The sequence below is a fragment of the Lagopus leucura genome, unplaced genomic scaffold, assembly GCF_019238085.1.
Source record: "Lagopus leucura isolate 7727_CA_CO unplaced genomic scaffold, USGS_WTPT01 Super-Scaffold_100017, whole genome shotgun sequence".
NCBI classification, from domain to species: domain Eukaryota; kingdom Metazoa; phylum Chordata; class Aves; order Galliformes; family Phasianidae; genus Lagopus; species Lagopus leucura.
Genome location: NW_024962271.1, coordinates 11,025,171 through 11,051,093, shown reverse-complemented (window position 1 = coordinate 11,051,093; position 25,923 = coordinate 11,025,171). Strand labels below are relative to the sequence as shown.

The window sequence follows — 25,923 nt, the reverse complement described above, 5'->3', positions numbered from 1 at the left end:
CTACAACATTTACTCACGTTAAGATTCCGTGTTACTTTAGACTTTACAGCAGTGATACGCAGTAGTTCATCTCCATCTGATGAACAGTTTATAACATGTGAAGTGGCATGAAGCTGAAATGAAGAGCTAACTTAAAGGTAAAGCAGAATAACAAATTCCACTTAATCTCCAGCCTTATGTCCAACATAATCTTCATAATTCCTTTCCTCTTCTTCCTCCACTATAAAAAGGAGCTGCAGAGGTGCTTGTCTGCTTTCTTGTTTGTTTGTTTTTTTTTAAAGTTACACAATTCTTAAAATTCATTCCTAAAAAGGTTGAACTGTCACCCTGAATACTTCCCCAGTAATTTCAGGTGTCGCAGACTGTTTTTAGTTTACTAATAAAATAATCACTGGGGTTTTCTTCCACAGCAGTGGCTAATTGTAGCTGATTACCATGATGTTCTCAAGGGAGTGAGTTTTCCATTAATATTTATATTTAAACTTATTTTCGTGCTACAAGAGAAGACAAGATGTAAAGCAACAGTTCCAGCCAAATCATTGTTGGCTCAGTTTTTAGGATCTAATTTCCCATCACCTACCTCACATACCTATCAGATAATGCAGTAGGAGGCCACAGGTGGCAGAAAACAGCACTGAAATTATACTTCAGCTGTTGAATGCAAGTCTCTCAGTATGTATGTGTGAGAATTCACTTGTGTGAATTCTCTTAAATATATGTATGAAATTCACTTTGCAACTAAAAAAAGTTTACTAATTCTATAGGGGGTATAAGAAATACAGCTCCTGTTCATGGGTATCACAGAATTGCAGGGGTTGGGAGCAACCTCAAGGGAGCATAGAGTCCAACCCCCTGCTAAAGCAGGCTCCCTACAGCAGGTCGCACAAGGAGGCAAGCAGCCAGGTCCTGAGTATCTCCAGAGAAGGAGACTCCACCACCTCTCTGGGCAGCCTGTTCCAGTGCTCCACTACCCTTACCGTAAAGAAGTTCTTCCACATCTCTTTATGGGACTTCCTATCTTCAAGTTCTAGGCCACTGCTCCTTGTCCTATCACTACACAGAACTGAGAAGAGCCTGGGCTCATCCATTTGCTTCCCTTCATAATAACTGCAAAAACAAACAAGTTTCAGGAAGTTGTTTATTTAATAATAAAAACAAAAGTTTGTTCTTTAAAATAGATTGTTAATTCAAAACATTATGAGCTCTTCAGATTAGATACAGTGTCATTTTCATAGTTCAAAAAACAATAACGCTGTGAAGATTTTCTAATAAGATCACTTTCTCAGTTTTAAGTTCACAGTTCTCTTAAGATCAATGAACAGTTGTCTCTTAAATTGAACTTTTTTGTAGTTGAGTAGTTTTCCTAGTATAGTATACAATTTCTTGTTAGGAATGGATTTGCATACTATAGAAGTTAGTCATCTTCAGCTATGAACCCCTGTTTCTTTACATAAATCTGTTACCCAAACTAAAATTCAGTGAGCAGGACACAATGTCCTTTTAAACAAAAGAAAAAAAACTTACTAGTTCCAGTTCAAAAGCAACAGGTTTCTATAGGTTAAGGTATGCCCAAGCAAGTCACTAGCCTGACAGGCAATACAGTGTAAACAAAAGCATTTCAAAATGCTGTTAGTGACAGCCAGTATTTTTCCATAGATGACTTACATCTAAATTCTACTAGTGCTGTGAACTTTAGAGCCAGCTCTAGCTATAGGCATGATGCATTTTTCAAAATATATTAACAAGGCAAATAGCCACTTCACCTAACTACCATACGACATGAAAGACTGCTGAGTCTTTCACACATGCATGGTCCTCATAACACAATAAATAAATATCTCAAAACAAATGCCTTGTAGAGCATCTGGTATTACAAACACACATCGTACAAGAGTAGCAAAAGCTCTTTGAGAGTTTATTCTATTACAACACTGACCTGATACTGAGAAGACACCGAGTATGAAGTTTCCATCCTCAGCAGAGTCCATACATGAGCCTGACAACCTCAAACTAAGGTTTTCTAGCCTGCTGTTTCCTGTTGGAGAATTACTACAAACATAGTTTTGACCTACCAATGTGACAGACTGTAAGTACAGTTTTTAAAATCCACAGTATTTAGATTTGTTTCTGCCTTGAAACAGTCACTCCATTTCCTAAAGAAATTACACAGTAATTAGAAAGTGGCAGTAATGTATGACTGCTTGTTAAAATCTTTTCCAGTATAATTTGGTATGAACCCCTCAAATTAGTAGATGCTGCTTTGTTTGTAAAAGAGTAAGGCTTAACAAAGCAGATGTTGCATTTATTAATCACTGTGCTGTTTAGTCAAACTCCATGGGGTTCTAAGGGATAAGGGGAGAACGCATCCTTAGTTAATACATATATTTAGCCAGAAGACCTCATCATTAGAAAAAAAGGTCATCTCCACCAGCAGAAAATAGATTGACTGTAAGCAGGTAAAGGCTAATTTAGATTTTTGCTTGAACTATTAACACCTTAAAAACTTTACAAACCAACTTACAGCAAGCCAGTTTCTGTGATCACCTTACCAATGCACTAGGCCTACTTTTCAGCATTGAGGCTCTGCTCAAGCATTTCCATTATGAACATGTTTTTCCACATATCCTGCTGTAATCTTCAAAACCAAATTGTTTCATAAACTGCACTGCCTTTAAAAGGAATGTAAATCAGCAAGAAGCCAATCAAGTTGAAGAAACAAAATAGAAAAAAATTAAAAAAGGCAAACTCATCTCAGCTGCAGCTCTGTTTATAGAGTATCTGCTACTGTTTCTAATACTATTTCATTAGATCTGTTTTTCAGTTTCCAAATAATTCAAAACAGATTATTTTCTTCTACAAAAACATTCAAGAATGCAGTCAGTATGCAGAATTCCAGCTGGACGTCAGTGCTAGAAGCTGGTAACAGAGTCTGTCTAACCAAGCATTCAGCAGAAACTGCACTAGGTATATTTTTTTGAAATTTCAAGCCAGATTTTTAAAGACCATTCTCCTGTATGACTGTAAAATACATGCATGCAGGTGTTAAATACAGAGGCGCATAAACACAAGGGGCAACATATATAATGTAAACACCCCGAACTAGATGAAAGATTTCTGGACAGCTGCTGGTTAGGAAAACACTTGCATAATACATGATACTGCAGTGGAGGAGGAGAAGATAATGAAGAAGTCATCCAAATCTGTGCAATTACTTTTTTTTTTCCACCTCAAAGGCGCTCAGCTCGGAGCTTACTTGTATTTCTCTTTCCATTATTCTGCTGTCTTCTGCCATGAAGTTTGTTGAGCATTAATAGCAGGATGTGCGGCGCCTGGAGAATCATTTCAATACGTCTGTGACAAATGCAATACTGTGTGCTATGTGACAAAAAATGAAGCAGTGGAATATTTTAACAGGAAAGGAGCTCAGCAGTGCATCCACATAGTTTGTTACTGGAGCTATTAGACTCTCACAGTGCAAGTAAAGAAAGGAACCAACAGAGAATGCTTCACGGCAATTCCAGGTAAATCCTGAAATCCTTTCAGGAAAAGGCAGTCTTTCTCAGACTGGTGGTTTGCTAGGAACTTTTCAGAGCTTCTTTCGAAGATTAAAAAAAACTGAAAAAAATAAACACCAAAAACACACACATTCTCCTATCTTTCGATGCAGAAGAACTATGAATACTATCTGTGTATTTTTAGAATAGTCTCCTTCACATAAGGAGGGAAGTTCTAAGTCTTCACAGAAGGGAGGCAGTTCAAAGCCTACTTGCATTAACTTTGTCTTAGCCTCAGTTCAGTCCAATACCTTGGAATTTGGCTGTCTCGGTGCAAACAAAGTAAGTCCTCAGTTCTCCCTTTCCTTTGACGTTAATGAGTCCCCTACATTCACACGAATATCCCAGGTCCTGTAGTATTCTACTCGTTTCTTCTGTGACCTTTTATGTGAAAAGAATTAGAAAACTCTTTGAAATAGTACAGATTATTCAAAGAAGAAAAAAAAAATCCATAACCAATTAGAAATAATTTCTTAGAATTTCCAAAGCTTGTACATTTATTTACCTGGATTTTTCCAAGCTCCCCTGTACTCTCCATCCTGCTGGCAACATTAACGGTGTTACCCCAGATATCATACTGAGGCTTCCGGGCACCAATTACACCAGCAATCACAGGACCATGATTTATCCCTTTATAAATAAAAGCAGATATCTTTACTGAAGCAGAAAATTACTTGATATCTACCTTCATTATTAGATATAAATTGTCAGTCTAAAGGAAAGACAATAACAGAAAACTGCACCACACTGACTGTCTAGCAGTATTACCACTGACGTAGCACTGAGTGGTACTTGGGCTTGGGAGATGTGAAATTACTTACTGTATAATGGAAAGTCCAAGGGCTAGGGTAGAGCTCACGCCAAAGCAAAACTTCTCGTTTTAATATATAGAAAAAAACACTTGCATAATGCTAACACTGACTTTATTTAATTACAGGCTATCTCCCTCTTCACCTGCATCTGTAGTTTTCTCCAAACCGATCCAAGCTGAAGTCCTCCTGTTGCTCCTTCCAGTGATTAGAAAAAGGCACTCCTTCATTAGCTTGGCATATTAAAAAAGCTAGACTAGACAACACTACTTGCAACTGTGCAGCATTTTATAAGCACCTAAATACTGCACTCAGAGTTAAGTATGTAGTGTTATGGAACGCTCCATTTGCCTAAATACTTCATTTTTAATTTTTATGAAGATGAAAAGTTGGTGCTCTTGACAACTTACCAATACGTAATCGGAAGTTGTTGAAGGAATGTCGGTTGATGCCATCCAGTTTACTCATCAAGGCAATTCCATATTCCACCATAATCCCAATGTGTGCATGTTGTCTCTCCTTATCCTACACAGTTTGTGACATGTGTTAATGATCAAATAACAACACAGAAGGTTGGATTTAGGCTACTATTCCAAAACAGTACCATTAGTGTATAAAGTGCGTAAGGATAGGGCCACGGAATAAAAGGGCATAGTTCAACAGGTATTCAAAATTGATTCAATTCAACTGGCATGGCTAGTTATAATCAATTTACCTATCTCCTTTTGAATTCCACATTTAATGTACATGCTTTATATGCACATAACAGCTACCTGCATCCTAATGTCCTGTGTAATCCCACTATGGTGAAAGTGAGCCTGCATACAGAAAAAACTGCTCTTAATTCTTGTTGTAGAATGTTTCAGATTCAGATCTAACGCAGCACTAGAAGAGTCTCGTTTTGTACAGGTTCTCAGGTATCATAAAAAGCTTCCTGTGACATTCTGAGATGGCTATTTCTCTGGCAGCAATTCTTTTACTTCCTTATCATTAGAGCTACTGTTATGCCTCTAGAAATGTTAAACTACAGTAATCAGAGAGAAAATATGTAAGAAATATAGTGGGGTTACATTCTTAATGCTCGCTTCGAAAATCGTAAATGTGAGACAATATGCTTTCGTGACCTTTTCCCACGTTTCAGAAGGTCACTCTTGATAATTTCCTTTTTCCGTGACATTTTCTTCTGTTGCTTTGAAATGCACATGCAGGCATGGTAGCCTCATAAAACACAGAACACTGCAGGTTGATTTCAGAGAAAACTCACCTGGTTGTTCTCTTGGCCCGGTGTGACACTGAGGCCAGCTGCTGCCATGTAAGTGCTTCCAATTGTTTTTATTTTTTCAACACCACTGAATTTAGGTTTTAACAAGAGCTGTTAAGGTAAAGAAAATAGAGACTTTAATAGCCTATTTCAGTCTGCAATGAACATCTCCAGGAACACTATCACCACACGAGCATTAGATGTAAGAAAGCACTGAGTATTCAATTCGCTGTCTTGCTCTAAGAGTTCATATAATAAAAGTAGTGAAATTCACAACTTTCAAGCCATATTATTAATGAATTAGGTGATCCCATGATCCCATCAGATGGAATAAATTTTATTTCCAAGATTGCAAGGCTGAACTCAAAGTATTAGTTCAGACTAAAGGTGTTATTTCTCCCTCTGCTGCTCACAAATCCAGCGAAGCTTTTTACAGTAAGTATGTAATCCAGCCCCCTTTAGCCAAAACCTTAATTACCTCATCAAAATCAGCAATGATTTCATTCAACAGTCGCAAGCATTCCAGACCTTCTTTATTGACATCACACTCAGTATAAAACACCTTAAAATCTGGCACTGATGCAAACATGACACAGACACAGTCATAAGATTGATGGTACCAGTCCTACAGGAGAAGAATATAATCACAGACTGTCAGCAGTTGATCTCCACCACAGGTATTCACAACCACGGTTATTGTTTGCAGTGGGTAAATCAAATTACAGTTTTCCTATAAGCTGCAGTACTTTACAATGGGTGTGTCCAATTTCAAGAGAAAAGTTAACAAAGTTGATTTGCCTACAATCTACTTATCTCCAATTCTAATCTGTTCTAGACCATGCCTGTTTTCTCCCACTCAGCATGGCTATAAAATCAGCAATATTTATTCTGATAACATGCTGGCAAAATCAGAAGGATGTCTTTGAAAAATCATTAATGATCAACTTTTCTCACAGGGTTTGTTAGCACAGAGATACTAGTTGTTGCTGGACTAACTTGGTTAGAAAGAAATCCTGTTTTCTCCAGTAAAATATGGTCTTTAGAAAGCAGTAAATCAGCGTTATTTGGCAAACTCAAACTGTGTCCCAAAGCTAGGTGACCAATTCTGAAAACAGATTTCAGGGACTGACACTAAAATTTGCATTTTTTGAGCTCTCCTGGATAGCAGATTAAATTACAAAGGGACACAAGCAAGATGGAAAATAATGCAGAACCTTGTAGTTTTCTGTGTGCTTGTTAGCCTGATGTTCTGTGCCAAAGACATCCAATTTACTGTCATTTGTAGAGAGAAAACCTACCTCATTTCGCTTTTCACCAATGAAATAGGCAGCGACGTGTGCTGGAAGTACATTTTCCAGTAACAGCCTGTTGACATTCTCCATTGTTTCAAACTGCTCATGTTCTTTTTTAAACTTATTCTTCCACAGACAATCCAGTCGACAGTAATAGTCAATCTGCACAAGAATACAACATGATAAATTAAATAAATACATATAACAACTTGCTGAAACATACATGAGTCCAATTATTCCGACAGTGTGGAGGCAATAACATTTCTTTAAAACCTTCTGAACCTAAACAGTTACAAACAGTGTGCTTCAAAAATGAAGGTAGAAAAATAAGAGGCAGTCACTATGAATAAATGCCATTCAGGTAGCATCAGGTGTATTAAAAAAAGATATTTTTTTAATTGTGTGATTGTTTTTACCTTTAATTGCTACCTTGATTTAGGATAATTACATATAAATATAGACGGATCCAAAGTGAAGGAAGTTCAGAAAGTTATGACTAATATAAATGCTATTGAAAAGAGTAAAAATGTTCCTGCCTTTTAACAGTAATTTTTTTTTTTTTTGCATTATCTACAGTTAACTACAAGAGAAGAATTTATATATATCTATATATACCCACATATACATTTACATTTTATTTAAATTAACTGGCTGCAAGTAAAGGACAAATAACCTATTGCTTTTTCAGTACATACCTGCTTTGCAAGTAACATTAGGGTTATGTAGAACAGAACCAGATATATATTAATCATTACTCTTGGCTCTTCAATGAAAAGCCTGTAAACAGGAAAGCAATACAAAACCCTCTGTATTAATCCCATACGATTAAGAGTTGCTCTGGGGGTAGGGAGGGCAACAGAAGGCATACACACATATAGATCAGCAATGTCATTTTTGCCAATAGCTGTCTGGTTGTGTCATTATCTGATAGTGAAGAAAGATTCCCACTCACAGCGGTACATGAACTCTTCACACAACAACAAAACAGTACTGAAACTTCATTAATTGTTGCAATGAGGTATTGCCCATACTGTCCTACAGAAAACACAGCCAACAAGGCCTTCACATTCAACAACAAAACCTTCTTATTTGTAGAAAGGAAGCTGATAACAAATAAGAACCAGAATTACTAAAAAGTCAGCCATTAAATTACTCTGTGGAAATCCGAGAGGCATTTATATTTTTTAGTAAAATCAGTTCCTCGTTACACTTTGAATTTTCAACAATGTATCAAACTAAATTCTCATGATATGATTAGTCTGGGATTCAAGGCTAAATTAAGAGCTCATTTAGGCTTTTTTAAACTGTACAGAGAGCCCACAGTTGGTCTCTGCAAAATCAATTTATTCTAATCATCAAGTATGGGAATATGCTGAAAATTTGAGAAAGAGACCTGCAAATGAACAGTAAAAGTTCTCCACGTGTTTTTTATAGTTTCTTCAATTAGATCAGGGTATTTCTGTGTCACTGGGGTTAAACTTAACAAAAAGCTTTATAATGTCTGACTGATGCAATTTTGCTATCTTAATGTTATAGCTATTATATCAACATCTCCTTTAATAGAACATTATTGTTAATAAGAAATTTTCTACCACACCTGGTAACGTTGACAGAGACACTCGTGTTTCTATATGGAAGGGTATTAAAAATGATGAGGTATACAGTTACAGCAATGGACAGGAGGAGAACTTTGAGTTCGAAGCTCATTTGAAGGAATACTGAGCAAGCAATGAACCCCAAAATGCAGCAATAAGCATAATACTGGAAAAGAAGAATTTAAATGCAGTTGCATTATTCAGACTTTATGCTGCATAAGGCTTTCAAACATAGCAAATGCTCTAAGCTCATGACCATCTAAATTTAAATAAAAGAAACTATAATCACCAAATACAATTAAACCTTTATTCTTAATTGAACTACAGTGCAGAATGTAACACTTCTCCTAGCTACTACTTTTTTAATTTGTCGGAGACAAACCTTTAAACAAAAAGCATCATATGCCAATATGTGCAGCATCAGATTAAAACTGAAGAGTATTGAAAATGCATCTTCTGAAGACTATGAATTACTTATTATGAGTTCAGGAATAACTTAAAGCAGCTTTAAAGTCAACAAACTGGCTCCAAGGCAGAAACTCCAGACTTCTCGTCCTATTTTCACAGTGCTCCCTTTGTAACCTTAAGCTGATCCTACATTCTCATATCTCTCTTTTTCAAATGCCCCCCACCCAAAAAAATTGCAAAGCCACACTTCCTTCATTACAGCAGCAGCAACTGAAACACCTGGTTTCATGAAGAACTTTGTTGCTGCTAAGCACCTAGAAAAGCTGTTTTTTAGAGCAACAAAGCCTGACAGTCCTCAAAAATAAATACAGTATTCAAAGACCTGGGCTTTAAAATAAAAAGTATTTACTACTTACAGTTTCTTCAACGAAGTATTCAGTTGTGTTTTCAAATGACTGATTTACAAACATGCAAGAACAGAAAATTACAAAATTAGATGAGTATAATCTGCATTAAATGTGTGTAACTTATCTGTCCTTAAGGCATCAATCAAAGGGTCCTCACACTGGCTCAAAAACACATTCTTCATGTAAAGGAGGGGCCAGGTGACAAAGGAGCATCCCACAGACTTGAATGATCTCTAAATAGAGTGTTCTGAAGTTAAAGAACTAAAAATATTAAATCCCTAGAAATGATACTTTAGTTACCGAGTGCTGCATTTAACTGTCCCTGACACAAATGCTAGGGAACAGCTTCCGAAAGTGCAGAGTAACCAAAGCAAGCTAAGCCTTTGGGTTAATGCACTACTGATGGAGCCTTCAGAAAATCCCTAGAAGATGCAGAGTTGAGTCACAGTTAATTACAGAAAACACTTCAAGAATTGCCTTGCGGAAGTAATAATCTTTGAGTTCAGTGACTTAATTCTATTTTTATAAAAACATGAAAGTGTATAAAAATACTGCATCCATTTATACTATACACACCATCCAAGCCTTATTTCTTTTTACCTGAGAAATGAAGACATAGGTCGCATTGGCAGTGCCATTCAAGCCATTTGATCCAGTAAAGTTTGCAGCACTGTTCCTTTCAGTAGTCTCATTTATTAGCAAAAAAAAAAAAAAAAAAAAAAAAGACAAAACCATAGAAATCAGTTGGCAGGTAGTAATTTATTTTAAATGTCTTCTCTCCACATACAGTGAATCCTTATCTGCTTGCCCTTTCAGCGCTACTGCAATGTAAGTGTTAAAGTTTCATGATGCCCCTTAAATGCAAGAATGTTAAAATGGCCAAGTGTTTACCTTTTGTTCATTTATTTGGAGGTGAAGCTTCACATTACAGCTAAGCTAATCCAGCAGCTAACTGGCACAGTAAGACTGGTGAGTGGGACACAGCTGCTGTTCCTGTTCTCTTCTGGGCTGTCTGGCGGTGTTCACATGACACTGCTGTGAGTCAGTTCAAGGACCTGAGCCAGCAGAAACACAGCCCTACAAAAGCTGCAGAACAGCTTTCAGTACAAACTCCCCACAGAATCAGGAGACTGATAAACTGAGAACGTGGAATAGGAAATATGTCACTTTTAGTAGTTAGCTACCAGAGAGGTTTAACTGTTAACTTGATGTACATAATGCTTGTTAACAACAACAACAAAAAATGGCATGGTCTTGAGCATAAGGTAACACCAGAGAGTGGTTTTTCAGATGTGTGTAGCCCAGGTGGAATACAATACACAACTAAGGTTAAACATGGATTCTGTTTGCATCTAGTCTAGCATTAATGACTGACAATGTCTGTGTTCTACCCAATACAGGCACTTAAACTTACATTAAAAACCAGAAGACATCTTGGTGATGATAGTCATAATCTATGGTAATTATAAATGCCATCTTGGAAACAAGAAAAGGTGATGTAAAAGAGATCTCAGAATTTTAGTTTTAGTGGGATTTTTTTCCTTTGAATTGTTTTATTTCGCATGGCACATTATCCACGTGCAAGTCAACTCAGGTGGGAATTGGACACCGGGAGAAAAGCAAGAGCTAAACCCTTCATGAAAAGAACACAGAACGCTGCTCAAAGTATGGTCACAGAATAAAGACAATGCAATTACTTACCAAGTTAAAAATGGCTATAATCAACAAGGCACCTATGGTGATGAATGCTAAAGGAAGCCTAAGTAAAGGCATTGTTTCCACTTTTTCTGAGATAATGCAAAGACGGCGTAGGAAAGGCCACCTTTCTGAGCAGCACTTCTGGTTAAAAAAAAAAAGTTTCAATAAGATGGATAACATAAGGGAAGAAATATCTGTAAATCTGAAAATGCTTTGTGTGTGCAAGAGAGAGAAAAGACCCTTTTGTTGAAATCCTAATTTACAACTCTGAATCCAGAAATTCAGATTCAATGCCTACTACTTTGGATTCCATGCTTGAAAAGCGAGAAAATGCTTTCTCATTCCAAAGAATCACAGAATCACAAGGTTGGAAACGACCTGCAAGATCATCTAGTCCAAAGATACTGGGTGATTACATTTTTTTGACTTTCTGCTATAAAGATACAAAGTTGGGATCTGATTGAAGGGGCTTGAGAAGTTTTAGAAAAATATAATGACATCCTGCACTGCATTTTTTATTCAGTTACAGAGTTTTTCTTGGAACTACATTTGCAGGTGTCTAAACCAAAACCAGTCGGTTCCTTTGCCATCCTAATACCCTCCACGTGCTGTTGCAGAGAAAAACCATGTAATAGAGCTTATGATTTTAAGAGACTGCAAACATTGTTCAAGGGTGCTGCTACCAAACATTCCCAGTGTAAAACTCAAGCCTGATTGTAATATTAGAACTCTTCTTTTTCTTTTCTCTTTCTTTTCTTTTTTTTTACATATGTAGAAACTACCTGCATACCTATACACACATACCTCTCTACATAGACATATACACCATATACACACATAAAATCCACCTACCTGTATAAAAACTGTATGTATGTAAAAGCCATGCATGCTATCTAACTGTATCTAACAAGATATTCATATGTTTATAATTTTCTTAGGGCTTTACAAATTATTATGAAAACTAATTCAAACTTTGTTTTGCTTTTAATATTGTTTCCACTATAGAAACCTCAGGATTTACAGCCAAAATTACTATTAATGACACAGAAATGAACATAAATAAGAAAACAGCCCTGTCACACAAGTGTTAGTAACTTCCTCCTCCCTCCTAGCCATCTATTTTGGTACTCAAATTATTCTGAATTACAGTAATAATTTTCAAACACGACAATCCATTTCAGGCAGTAAAATCTTCTGGCAACCTGAGGTCCTACACTCCTGCAGCTCCTATGGAAACTAGCAGCTTACCCCATCATCCTGAAAGACAGACTGAACTGCCAAATCACATCTGTCCACATTTTCATACGTACCATACATTTCTCAGCAAAGCACACAAACAAAATAAGTACAATGATGATTCCAACGATGCCAAAGGAAATTCCTAGTTTTGCAGTTCTAAAGAGAAGAGAAAGCATTTAAACAAACCAGCGCTAAATGAAAATGTCATTCAGACTGCACTTCAGACTAATGTTTCCTAACACTGTTTCTTAAATTTTGAATAGGCTTTTTTTTCCCCTGCTGTTGGCCCTGGATAACCATCAAATTGCTCAAGTTACTGTTGCTGTGTTGTACAAATACAACTAAATTATCCTATTCCCTCACCGAGGGCCTGAGCTATTACCCTTATGCATAAATCACATGGAAATTGCACTCCAACAGCCGTGAAGAAAACAACTGTGCTATAAACTTCAGAAACATCAAACATCTGCTTTCTTGGAAGTATGCGAAGAAACTGGAAGCTCTTTTCTTGCAGCTCTACAGAAAAAAGGAGCACTGAGCACCTTTTTACCAGCCATTCTTCTATTCCGCACTCAGTCAACGTTTTTACAGCCAGCTGTTACAAAACAGTAATCCTCAATCCCCAGATCATCTCCCTGTGTACACTAAAGAGTCATACAGGTTATTTAAGAAATATCTATGTTTTATTTTCATAGTGATATCTGGGCTCATTTCCCAACAACACAAACGCACCCTTTTATGGAGGGTTAAATTACACCCAAGAGGGGCACCCCTCAGGAACCCCAAAGGACTTCAAAAAGTTTCATGCATGTGAGTTTCAACTTGAGCTATTGGCTAATTTGAATTTGAAGTTATTAAAATACTGGCACTTACTTGGGCATTACAAACACTTGTATCAGAAAAATACAGAGGAACACAAAACTTGCACACGCAAAGTAACTCTTCAGTTTCAGAATGGTAATGGTGCGATACTGAAACACAGATTTTAATAAATCAGATTATTATAAAGAACATTACCTTGTTTAAAATGCTATACCGTTTTTGTGATTACATATATATAGAAGTTTACACTGCACTATTCAAAACATACGTAGAACTAAAAAACAACAAAGGAAAGTCACCTGAACATTTGCAACATACACCAGCCCAGAGCAAAGGATAATTTTTAGCCTAGAGGAAAATCCAGCGCCAATTATGTAAATTAGAACTTCACAGATTTGTGTGATCAAAATCCTTACAAAAAAAGGACATACATGGAAGTAGATCCAGTGTATAGACACGTGTGTGTAGACATACATACATGTGTGTGTTTTTACAAATACCCACACACTACATATTGGTTCATTATATATATGTGCTCCAGCAACTATGCACACGCATCACAGCACAGCAAATTTAGGAACCTAACAATAATGGTATTATAGTTGCAATGCAACAACCATGGAAAGTAATTTTATTATGGATGCAGTATTTATATTTTTTAAATTCTCATTACTTTTGAAAGTTGTTCATATGGTAAAACCATCCTAACTCCTACTGACTCCTTATGGCAAGAATTTAACCACAGATTAGAAACACTTTCCAGAACACGGATTGTCAAGGAAGAGTGGCCAACTTAAACGAATCATGAGACCCACTTTCCATTAGGTACCAAAAACCTCTCTGGGTTTGCACTCATCTCCAGAATCCAGTTCAAGAACGAAAACACGGTTTTAAGTATACTGTTATGCTGCTCTGAACCAGAAATCAGACCAAAAACTATTATTTTGCTCTTACCAACCTCTTTTTCAAGACCAGGTTCTGCAAATATCAGTGAAAATCCACAGAAGTCATCAGATTTGCCACACCATGGGCTGCATGCACAGAGATACACATGTTACAGAATGTACAGAACAGCCCAGGAAGGATGCAAAAGCACTGTACTTATACAGGGTGATGGTGCTGCAGATGTATACACATTTGACTGCTCTGAAAAGTCTTTATAATTCATAGGGTGACCCATGAACTGCTAAGTTTTTAGGTTGTTGACAGGCAGATCCAGAACTTGCACTAACGGCAGACTTTGCCATTTATGTGCAAAACATAACCCCAGACCTTTTTTGCAGTTTAAAAATAGTCACATAGGACAGCAAGTGTTAGAGATGGCTGACAGCCTCCAAACTCTGCCCTTAAGTATTACCAACAGCATCACCTACTAGGAATAGTAGGAAGAACAGTGTTAATGTCCTTGCCGTAATTTAGATGAAAGATTTTCTTCTTGAATTCACTGGTTCACATTTGATAGGAAATCTAACTCTGTATTTTAAAACAAAACAAAAAAAAAAAAAAAAACCCAAGGAAAAGACAACGTTGCCCACTCTTGTCTGTTTTTAAATGCAACAATAGAATATGGACCTACAAAAATCATCAAATCCAAATGCCTACTAATGCCAAACGCACCATCTGCTACTGACTGACCATTTACAGTGAACTAATCTGACATTAAATCAACTTTATTAATACCCCAAAACCACATTTTGGCTTTATACATAGGCTTTGGTCAGGACTGCACCCCATATCTTCATATTTCTTATTTTAATAAACAGAATACAAGTATTAACTTCCTGTCCCTGCACTGCAACTCAACTCATTGCTTTGGACAGTCCTAAAGCGATAACTCTGTTATTTCACAGTGCCATACCACATAGAACAGCTAGACTAGCCGTTGGCTTGCTCAAAGAATGAAAATAACAAGATTATTACTGAAAACTAAAGCAAAAAGGAAATTCAATTTAAACAAAAAATTGCAAGACAAATACCTGGTAGCACTTTTGAGAAGTAAGTTTTGCATCTGGAGTTAAAATCGAGAAAAAAAAAAGATGACAGAAAATAAAAGCTTTGCATACTTAGTTGAACTGAGTCCTTCAATGGTTGACATCATTTCATCATAAATATCTTCCTCTATTCTTCCCTTCTGAGAGGAATTTCTGTGAACAATATGAAGTCCATGTCACAAATGCTATTCAGAAACCAGTAATCTCTTAATCCTCTCTATCCAAACTACACAGTGGAATTATCACACACATTGTTTATCTTAACTAAAAAGCTTTTTGACAAGTACAGGTATCCTAAATCACATTAAAATAACATCTGGCTACTTTCAAAACTGAAGGAAGATGGGTTGGGGAGAAAGCCTTTGGAGAGTGCCAACTATAACAAACATGAATTTAGATGCCTTTTAAAAGTCCAGAGGCCTAGCTGAACATTTTTATTGTGGAAACAGCATACACGCTGATTAATCAGCCGAAAGATCACATACCTATAGTAGGCAGAACAGAGAATCACATATCAAGAAAAAAAAACCAAACTCAACAAACCTGTCAGAAGTCCTCTGGCGCCCAGTGGAACACAGAGGTATTTCCTAAATCACGTAAGGAATAAAGAACAAGTTACACACTCAACAATGTGAACAACTATTGAGAATGAACTATTGAGAGGAAGTAAAAAAACAGTTTTATTGACAAACATTCAAAAAACATTCTCAAACATAAAGGCCTATCAAAACCAACATTTCCCAGCAACATTTTCTGCTTTAACAAGTGGGTGTTTTCTGTCCTTTCTGTAAAAATTATTAGAAAATAATTTAACAAGTAATTTCTCTGATTTTTCTCCATACACTGAAATAACTAAGATGAGCAGAGACAAGTAAACAGGAAACTACTTGCACAAACCTGAATGGAATGATACTTCATTTTTAAAATTGCCACTGCCATCTCTAGGCCTCTGTTGGGCCTTGGAAGCACACCTGAGAGGTGTGCATCTCCTCCTTTCAGCTTCCAGTAATGGCAGATCATAGGAAAAATGAGTTTTCTTAAATTATTTACTGACAAAAGCCTACTATAGATGGAGGGACGATTTATTTTCCATAACATTTCAAGTAAATCATGAATGCATCTAGAAGCTAGAAAAGAAATAATTTGTCCTAAAACCACACATATTGAGTACAACCCAGAATGGAGAAATGCCAGAAGAAAAGATAGTTTCAATGTTTTTCTTTGAAGGTTTACTACAAGTATGATATGCTAGACTTAAGGGGAGTGTGAATATTGTTCTGACTGAAGTAGTTGTTGCACAGATACCTGCTCAGATCTGTACACATATTTAAAGTAACGGCAGGAATCCACCCACAAAAAATACATCAGATTTCAAGTTTCAAACCACAGACACAAGTAGTTCATAATTTTAAGATGACATAAACACTTCAAACTTCACCTTTCTTTGCCTTCCTTGTGAAGTCGAAGAGTCACTGCTCACACTTTCTCTGTGGTTTAGGTGGGCAAAGGGCCTGGCTGCTCCCCAGGACTCTAAATAACGTGTCATCCGAACAGATGCCCGCATCTTCAGCCCATCATTCACTCTTGTTTTAGGAAGATGATTATTTGATATGCGCTGTTTGGACTAACAGAAAAACACAGTAACTTAGAAAACAGGTAATGATACAAATTACAAGCAAACAAAGCTCAGTGTAGTTGAGTAACAGGAAACTAACCTAGCCACTTATTAGGACTTGACATTCATCAGCAAAGTCGGCCAACCTCGATTCCTTTCTCTCATTTAATTAATTTCAGTTGTAGTAAATCATGACATAATGAATTTGCTTGAGCTGCCTTTACAAGCCTTCACTTGTAAAACAACTTCCAAGCTTCCTGGTTTGAGAGTGATGATACCAGAGATCCTGGGACTATAGGTACAATTGCCATGCAATCAGCACAACAGCAGGAATATAAGATTCCCAATTTCTGAGCTAGAGCATATCAAAACAATAGTCAGCAAAAAGATGACAGACTCCCTCTTAGATTATATCCTTATACAACAGGTAAACAGGCAGTGCTCATGCAGCAGTTCCTCTGTGGGTCTAAAAGGAAGATTAAACTACAGAATAAATGGATGCATCACTGACTGGCTACTTGCTACCATCTCATGGGTATCTCCATGTGAGCAGAGACCACTTCAATGGAACTAGATCTTCAATCTGTGGACTGGGCATGCAGTGGGGAAGGTTGTTTCAGTGTTGTGTACAGAAAACATACAAGGAAGATGAGTTTGAGCTCTTGATAATTAAAAGTGGCTCTACACTGTCTCTCCCTGTAAAGATCCTGAAGGAAAGGAGTTCACCGTTTCTGTTTTTCCTTTTGAAGTGCTTTACTTGCCAGCCGCAAGCCAATCCAAACTAGTAATGCTTGAGGCGTTACTCATCCCGAAATGGGTAACAGTTTCTAACCTCATAGCTTGAAAGGAAGGTGAGTCTTGCATATAAAACAGCATGGAGAAGCTACTGGAAGCTGCTGGAAGCTACTTCACAGAGAACATTGTATCTGGAAGTGGCTACACAGCATGGGTGTTCTCTCATGACTTCATATCACCTTTTGATTTGAATTTGTAAGCCACATGCTTCAAGCAAACACATGGTCGAATATAAATGCTGACTGTATGAACCACGTATGAGGTTTTAGACACAGAACTGAAGGATGTGCTTTCAGATCTGCAGTCCCAACTCTAAATTATTCAGATGACTCACCCCACAGACACCTCTAATTAAAATGTATGAATTTAGATATGTGTTTAAAAACATGCACATACCCTTGGATCAACCACCAAGTAGGTTTTGATATTCATGGATTCAAGGTAAGGATCTCTAAGGTGTCCATTTCCTTCTTCTACTTCATAAGCCTTGCCCAAGTGATTTAGCGTTGCTTCAGTGATGTGTACACGACTGAGAATGGAAGAAAGAAAAAGACAACCAAGCATTTAGAGAAAGGTCATACTAAGCATTTCATTTACATTTCAATGGCTACTGCTACATTTCTGCTTTTCAGCCACCACGTGCTTTGGCAGCGAACTCCAAAATCCTGCCAGTACTTAAAACTGCATTTGCAATCCATCACCGCAGTCCTTTGTCGTACATCTTTCATACAAAGTATCCCAAAAAACACTTCCCAGAATGAGATAGCATCAGTACAAGATTAAAAAGAAATAAGCGCAGCAAGAGAAAGAGGGAGATAGGAGAAAAAACATCATTACCGAAGATCTGATGACTGAGAAAACAGACACACAGGCAGGTTGCTGCGGATAGTAAGAGCTGCACGGAAAGCTCACATAAAACGCACAAAGGAGGACAGTCTTGGGCTGGAAATGCACGAGGAGTGACAAAGAAAATATGGAAAAAAATTGGAAAAGGTTTTTGTCAACAAGGAGGGTAAGTCTTGAAGTCTGCCTTTTCTGACAGAAACAGCTAGATTATAACACAGCAACATGTCTAATGGGAGCAGCTGGCACTTGTGTCCACTCATGCTTTCCCCTTGGATGTTACTTAGTTCAGCGTCCTGAATCACATATTTCCATGGAAATGATGAGTTACACTCTTCCACACAACACCTCTCAATGAGAGACCTCGTATCTTGAGATATGAGAGGCCTCATCTATATACATAAGTGTGTATATATACACATAATTTTGTTATATTTTTTCTAGTTGCCATCATCCCACAACTTTCTCATTTTTCCTTGGCACAGAGGGGTTAACCACTGCACCATCATCCTTACAAGCTATCAGCACAGAGCTGGTAACAGCACACGTCTAGAATGGAAACTGACAGCACCTGTCTAACTGCAGAAAAAAGGGGGTGATGGTCCAGTCCAGCTCAACTTTCTTAACCTGAATAGGATATGTGAAGATAAAGCAGCCAAGAGCTGAAGACCCACGGGCTGTGGCTTCCCACAGAAGAGCAAAAAATCCCACAATTCTTTTGGAACTAGAAGGTAAGAGGTTTTTGCTTATGGGCAATTTTCTAAAAAGACTATGTTTGGGGATTTTTTTTTCCAATGGATTAAGTGGTTTTGAAATACAGGCAAGTATTTGGATCTGAAATCTTACAGCCAGCTTCTGATTGCCACTTCTCCCCCCTCACAGGAGCTGAGGCATACTGAGTGATGTCTGTATTAACTCAGCATTTAAAACACACACTTTCCTGTCTTTTTCTACTTACCTCATCTGTTCAGTATCCACTTTTGTTATGGATCCTCTCTCCTCTTTCCAAATCACACACTGTCATAACACATTTCAGATCTTACTGTAAACTTCTTTCTATTTGACATATTATGCTGACAACTTCCAACAGTTACTAATGCTTTACTGGATTCCATGATCAACACATAACAAAAGCTGCTAAAGCTGCCTCTCAAGGCAAGCTTTGACATGCACTAAGGCACCTCTATCAAAGCAGAATACCTAAAACACCACATTCTCACTTCCCTATGCTAATATGCCTGAGCATGTATTTCAGTGTTTCAGGCACATCTATGTTAGAGAAATGGTCATAAATGTGGTTTTAATCTAGGTGCTGTGCTTGTTGTTTTACCAATATATTATTATGTTATTACAAATGTAAATAAATTTTAGACTATGAAAGAAGAACAAGGATACTCAGTCAAAAGGAATAAATTACTCATAAAATGAGCAGTTTCTCTGCATCTTTTCAAAAGTCTTCAGAATTTCTTCACTCAAAGGCCCAACACACTTATACTTCCTATTTTAAATAAAAGCCTCACACTGCTCCCAGTGACAAAACTTCTGCTGACTTCCAAAGGAGAACTAGCTAGGATTGGAAACTATGGAGAACCCCAGACAGATTATTTTTCCACAGTAGAAACTACACAACAAGTAGAAATCCCACCTCCCTGGGAGGCTCAGTCTTCCAGGAACAGAAGAACTCCTGTGGCCAGTTTTAACACATGGAAAGTGAGTGCTACAGAAAGTATTGTGTGTTACATTTTGGAATCAGCAAGCAAACCTAAAATAACTTTTATTTCTATCAGAGAATCAAACATTTGCATGACAAACGCGTTGGAATAATCAGTTTTTAAGGTTCGGCAATAGTCCTAAATGTGATATTTGTATGGTGTTCATGTCATATTCAGAATTGTGTTGTTTGCTTTGCCAAGAAAAGAAACTTCGCAACTCTGTATTTTTGTTTAACCATGCAGAATTGCTTTGAAACACTCAGCCTGGATGATATTGCAACCATTAAGTTCCAATTAGTCTGCTTTCTGTTACCAAAGAAAGAAAAGAATGTGATATTCATATCCTCCTACTTTGCAGGACTTACCTAAAATACAAATAAGAAGACACTCTACAATGACAGTGATATTGAGCAGAAAAAAAATAAGAGTAATCAGAATCTCAATGCTTCATAGTTTTCAATGGAAAATATAGACCTCTCAGAATGCCATTCCATTAATAAGTATTAATTTGCAAATACCAAGAACTTGCAAAATTACAGCATTGTTTGGGAAAGGAAAAAACAAAACTTTCAATATGGTCAATTCTGTGTAAACCACTGAAAGACAGGAAAAAAAAAAAAACCTGCCAAATTTTAATCCCCAAGGTTCAACTTAAAAAACAACTGTATTATCCTCATTTAGGAAAGTAAGCAGTGCTAGCATTTAAAAAAAAAAACAACCATTTATAATTGTCCTTTTCAGTGAGTACCTTCAAAAGCACAGAAAAAATCTGAGGCTCAAGCCAAACACCCTGCTCTGCTGAGTGACACAAAGCAAGTCATGCTACATTTTGCCCCAGCTCATCCATCCAGGCCTACTCATTCTCCTTCCCATTCTGCCCGTGCCAAATACAGCTCAGAGAGAGTACACAACAGCCAACAGCTCTAAATTCTTCTTCCTTGGACGCTCCTACACTCCTCTCCAGGGTTTATTTTAATTTCTGAGAGTTCAGGGTCGTGAAGTGTTTGAACATAGATCTAATATAAATCAAGTGACAAAGGAACCAACTGATATATCAGCAGAAACACTGGCCGCTGTAAATATGCAGCTTTTCTTTGTCAACCTAAATTCTGTTTCTATTCTTACAAATTACTATTATCCTTGTACCCAACACAGGTCAAGCCGACACAATAATGCAGCACTAAAGCCACACAACTTTCTCAAATGAAGGAGAGGTCAAGAAGTAGTCACTGTTCTAATAATATAGTTTTATAGCTCATCAAAAAATAACAACCAGAAAACATTAGCTTTTTACTGCTCAGGTAAGTACACATTTGTCCCATTTTATTCACACCATTGTATTGATTTGTGTCACGGAACAGTTACAAATTCCACAAGCCACGACTATGAGAAAGGTGATGACAGTGAGCCAGCAGTGAGAGTGGAGGACCTCACCCAGGTACGCCTGCAGACTCCATACGGTTGGCTAAGGAAACATCGTGAGACCAGACGTCGTACTGCCACTTGCGGAGGCCGATCACACCACACAGCACGTTCCCAGAATGAATGCCAACTCTCATGTTGATATCCACACCTGTAGCTTCTCTCACCTGCCTGTAGAAGAGAGGAGTTAGAGCATAATTTAGATTTCTGTCCTTCTCTCTTCCTTCTGGAGATCTATTAAGGTTTAGTCTCATTATATGCTCAGTGCAAAGGCAAGAGACAAACTTACGACCTGATGTGTAACTATCAAACTAGAGGCAATAAATCACATTTGACAATGACAACACTAACAATAACTTGATTCAATACCTTTATAGGGTCTATACAATTAAAAAGTCTTTTGTGTTATGCTTACTTTATTGCTTCACACATGTCCAGTCCCATTTTAACACAGTTTCTGGCATGGACCGGCAAGGACACAGGTAGTCCTGAGACACAGTAGTAACAATCTCCCAGGATTTTTATTCTCATGCATTCGTTCTCCTGAAAAATAATGATTAACATATTTAATGGGAAAAAACAAACAAACAAAGAAAAGAAAAACCTGCAAGGAGACTAATGACACCAAAACTAGGACTTCTCTACGTCATTGTGACAAAGTAAGGTTGTATTCAATCCTGTTTGAAGCAAAACCTACTTCTCATTCTCTGCATTCAAATGACTTAAGGGTAACAGAAATTACTACTTCAAGTGTTTCTGAAATCCAATCTTAATAATTTCTGAATTAATTCTTGGAACTGTTTGCAACTGAAAAAAACTATCAATGGAATTACAGCAGTGAAAAAAACTTTCAAAGAATTTATCATTCGGAGGATGAAACTTAACTATCTTTTATTCATCTTTTTTATTCAGGTGATAATAAATTAATCACTTTGTTCACCTTTTCATCAGATTTTTAGGGCAGTGTCATAAAACCTTCACAGAATCTAGGGAGAAGTTAGGAATTAGGATTCCTAACCTGGTATATCTGCATACAAAAATTTTATTTTTAAATTTAATGGAAGAGGAAGTTGGTACACAGCAGAGTTTGCTGTCACTTAACATCAAAGCAGTTTGGCAGCAGAAAACTCCCAAACTGTGCAACAGAAGACGATTGCCTGTTGTTGGCTGAAGAGAGAAAAGAAGACCTCATCATATTGTCTTTTGTTAAGATAGTACTGACAAATTTTAGCTACAAAGTTTACAAGCAGGCCAGGCTGTGAAGGTTTTGACTGACAAGGGGAGATGTCATAATCAGGGACAGCTGCCACTCCAGCTGCAAAACCATCCCTGCTGGGGAACAGCCAAGCAGTATTTCCACCAACTAAAAAATACTATCATTTGCAACAAATCAGTGTCAAGTGATCAAACTAAGCTGTTCTTGTCACTTCAAGCCTCAAAAGGATGTCTGTTATTCTCCAACATTTGAAGCCACCCAGTAGATTCTGAGTAAACCAGCTCACACAGCCCTGAGCTTCTCCATTTTGGAGATCAGTGGGTAACCTTATGTTAGAGCTGGTAGACTTCAGTATCCAGCTCAGTTTCCAGGTTAGCTTTTATTAGGCAGTTTGGAGCCTACAACATCCTTACATAATAGAAAAGATGACAGAACAAAAACAGAGAATAAAAAAAATAAAGAAATACAAAACACCACAAGAATCTCTTCTTATAGCCCAACAAGAGAGCTGGAAGACCTTGTCTCACAAAATGCAAGTGCTTTTTAAACCAGGCCATTTGCAGAAAGTAGTGAAAAATTCAGATGTATCACTCAAAATCCCAACTCTTTTATATTCTTATACCCAAGGAGCAGTTGCAAACAGTGACCAAGTATCTCTCACCCCAGCTCCTACTGTAGCAAAAAAGCAGCTAGGATGGCATGACTTACTTTTGTGCATTCTTAATTCCTGCTTTGATACCATACAGTAAGTAGGGCCCTCTTATTTTCCAGTACTTTGAAGTTCTAACAACTGAATTTTAACTAAATTAAATCCCTGCTGCACAACAAACTGCAACACGTACCTTTGCAATCTGATCAAACTTTCCAAAAAGTTCATTCAGCATCACTACTAGTTCCTTAGGAGAGCAGTCACTGGCAAGGCGAGTAAATCCTACAATGTCTGCATAGAGAATACTAGACAAGAACAAAAGGAAAACAAAAAAAACAGATGAAATACAAAGATGTGTCTATTCCACAGTCAGTTACACATTAAAATACACTTAATAGAAAGCACCTCAGCCTTAGGAAAACAACTCCTGAAAACAGGGCGAAGTATCTTGACTCATTACGAGTCTGGGTGACGTTATCTTTCATGGACAGGAAAGGAGCTCACTTCACCCTGAAAGTCTGTCTCTGATTTTCAGTACCACTGAACAACATGTGCTAAGAAATTAGCAGCTTATATTAATACAAATACCTCTAGTATTTCAACTTACCTAACATTTTCATGCCTTTTAACGTATAGAATGTGGAAGTTGTTGTCATGCATTTGCCTATTATCATTAGTTTCCTTTAGTCGCTCTATGATTGCCAGCTTCATTTCCATAGATATATGAGCTGGCAGTATGGATAAAAGCAAATTTTCCTAAAAGGGGGGGAAAAAAATGAAGGATGTAAAACTCTTCATATACTAATTTTGAAGCCGCAGGATTTAGTGACCACAAAAAGCAATTTAGGAGATAAAACCTCTTTATTCAATCACCCTTTGAGGAATGAATGTCACATTGTCCAGAAAAAAACTGTTCCATTTCAGTTCTCAAAAACACTGATTTTACAACTGAGTAAGGGTTGCATTTTATTTTCTTCCTTGTGACCCAGATGCCACATAACTCTAACTATGAAACAGAGTAAAGAAAATCAATATTACTACAATTTCTAGATAAAATAAAACCGCCCGCGGCCCCCCCCAAAGCCAATCTCAGGATTACATGAGCATTTTCTGATAAACTTTAGATAAAAGCTTAGTTTCTGTAACTAGTAATCTATGCAGTATTAAAAACTCACAAACAGAGCAAACCAGCAACTGATGCCACCGAAATAAAACTTTTCTGAGCTGTGTGAGAATGAATCTTTTCATAAACCACTTACATTACTTGCATATTCAGTGCATTATCTGTTACGCTGGCTTTGTCTTAAAAGCCTGTTCTTCAAAAGAAGACAGCATGAATCTGCCAGGCAGAAGAGGAATACAAAGGAAGAGTACTTTTAATCCAGGAAGGGCTCTGCTGCTCCATAGCAGGGTCACCACAGAAAGGGAAACACCGCATGGAGCAGCTACGAGCAGGAACTTCTGATGACACTGCCAGCAAAGCCAGACGATTGTGTAACTGAGTAAAACTCTGTCCCTTCTGCCTAAAGTTTGTCTCCCTTTCCCAAGAAACCATGCAGCAGTCCACAGACGGGAAGAAGCTGCCAGGATTGCTTAACCAGCACTTGCCACCAAAATAAATTCCTTGGGATCACAGTGGGAAGAAGGAACTCATCAAGCACTTGGCTAAATGAGCCCCAGACAGCAGTCTGGCTTGAGACTGCCTCCCAGAAATAGAACAGCTTCCTTTCTCTCCTCCAGCAATTTACTAATAGGAGAGCAAACTTTGGGGAATAACTCAAATGAAAACAGAGCCCCACTGCATGTCATGGGGCCATGTGATGCTTGCTGACATGTTACACAGCTTTCAAGGAAGTGATGATGAACCCCAACCTGCAGTTCTTGTATTATCTTCATAGGGAAAAAATGGGTGGCAAAAAGATAATTGTCTGGCAAATTGCAAACACAGCTGAAAAGTAAACTGTCCATAGACTTCAGCTCATCTTCACTTCAAACAAACAACCATAAAACATATGTGCAAGTTACCACATCACCCAAGGATGTTTTAGAAGCACAGTGCTTCTGTAAGCTGCTTAAATACTTTGCTGGCTGTTGCACAGGGAACAGCTTTCTGCCAGGGTTTTCATGCAGGTTTGTCATCTCACAAGATTAGCATCAGAGGCATTCTTTTCAATTCTGTCATGTCAGTCACTCCTCAGCCCCTTCCTTTTATCTGGGAACTTGTGGGCAGAGAACTCAGCTCACATCAGCCTTCAAGAGCTGCTGTTCCTAACCCTGCTCACACCAGGATAAAAGGAAGGCATGCTACTTTCAGCTTTGATACTTCCTTACAGTCCTTCCTCAGTAGGAGATTAAAGTTCCTTGCTTACTCCTTAAATATCCCTGGAGTTCAGAGATGTAAATGTTATCATACTCCGAACTGTAATGTATTATATGATTTTTTCATAGAATTACAGAATGGCCTGGGTTGAAAAGGACCATAATGATAATCTAATTTCAATCCCCCTGCTATGTGCAGGGTCACCAGCCACTAGACCAGTCTGCCCAGAGCCACATCCAGCCTGGATTTTTTTTTCCACTTAAGTTTCAATTTTC

The 25,923-nt window shown here is 37.6% G+C and overlaps 1 protein-coding gene across 1 annotated transcript in view; it reads right to left on the bottom strand.

Annotated features, from left to right (window-relative positions):
- Positions 1–1,124: 1,124 nt before the first annotated feature.
- The window catches only part of ADCY7 (adenylate cyclase 7), a 49,600-nt gene continuing 24,801 nt past the window's right edge, over positions 1,125–25,923 (bottom strand). Inside the window, exons 7-28 of the mRNA XM_042876929.1 lie at positions 23,936–24,084; positions 23,522–23,633; positions 21,879–22,006; positions 21,476–21,634; positions 17,883–18,015; positions 16,515–16,700; positions 15,620–15,663; positions 15,149–15,229; positions 14,044–14,116; positions 13,137–13,234; positions 12,335–12,419; positions 11,028–11,165; positions 9,927–10,013; positions 9,336–9,374; positions 8,514–8,677; positions 7,612–7,693; positions 6,923–7,078; positions 6,103–6,249; positions 5,628–5,735; positions 4,774–4,888; positions 4,060–4,184; positions 1,125–3,935 (exon numbers count right to left, since the gene is read on the bottom strand). Of these exons, the coding sequence (XP_042732863.1) occupies positions 3,789–3,935; positions 4,060–4,184; positions 4,774–4,888; positions 5,628–5,735; positions 6,103–6,249; positions 6,923–7,078; positions 7,612–7,693; positions 8,514–8,677; positions 9,336–9,374; positions 9,927–10,013; positions 11,028–11,165; positions 12,335–12,419; positions 13,137–13,234; positions 14,044–14,116; positions 15,149–15,229; positions 15,620–15,663; positions 16,515–16,700; positions 17,883–18,015; positions 21,476–21,634; positions 21,879–22,006; positions 23,522–23,633; positions 23,936–24,084 (2,556 nt within the window). The 3' untranslated portion in view covers positions 1,125–3,788. The remainder of the gene's footprint in view (positions 3,936–4,059; positions 4,185–4,773; positions 4,889–5,627; positions 5,736–6,102; positions 6,250–6,922; positions 7,079–7,611; positions 7,694–8,513; positions 8,678–9,335; positions 9,375–9,926; positions 10,014–11,027; positions 11,166–12,334; positions 12,420–13,136; positions 13,235–14,043; positions 14,117–15,148; positions 15,230–15,619; positions 15,664–16,514; positions 16,701–17,882; positions 18,016–21,475; positions 21,635–21,878; positions 22,007–23,521; positions 23,634–23,935; positions 24,085–25,923) is intronic.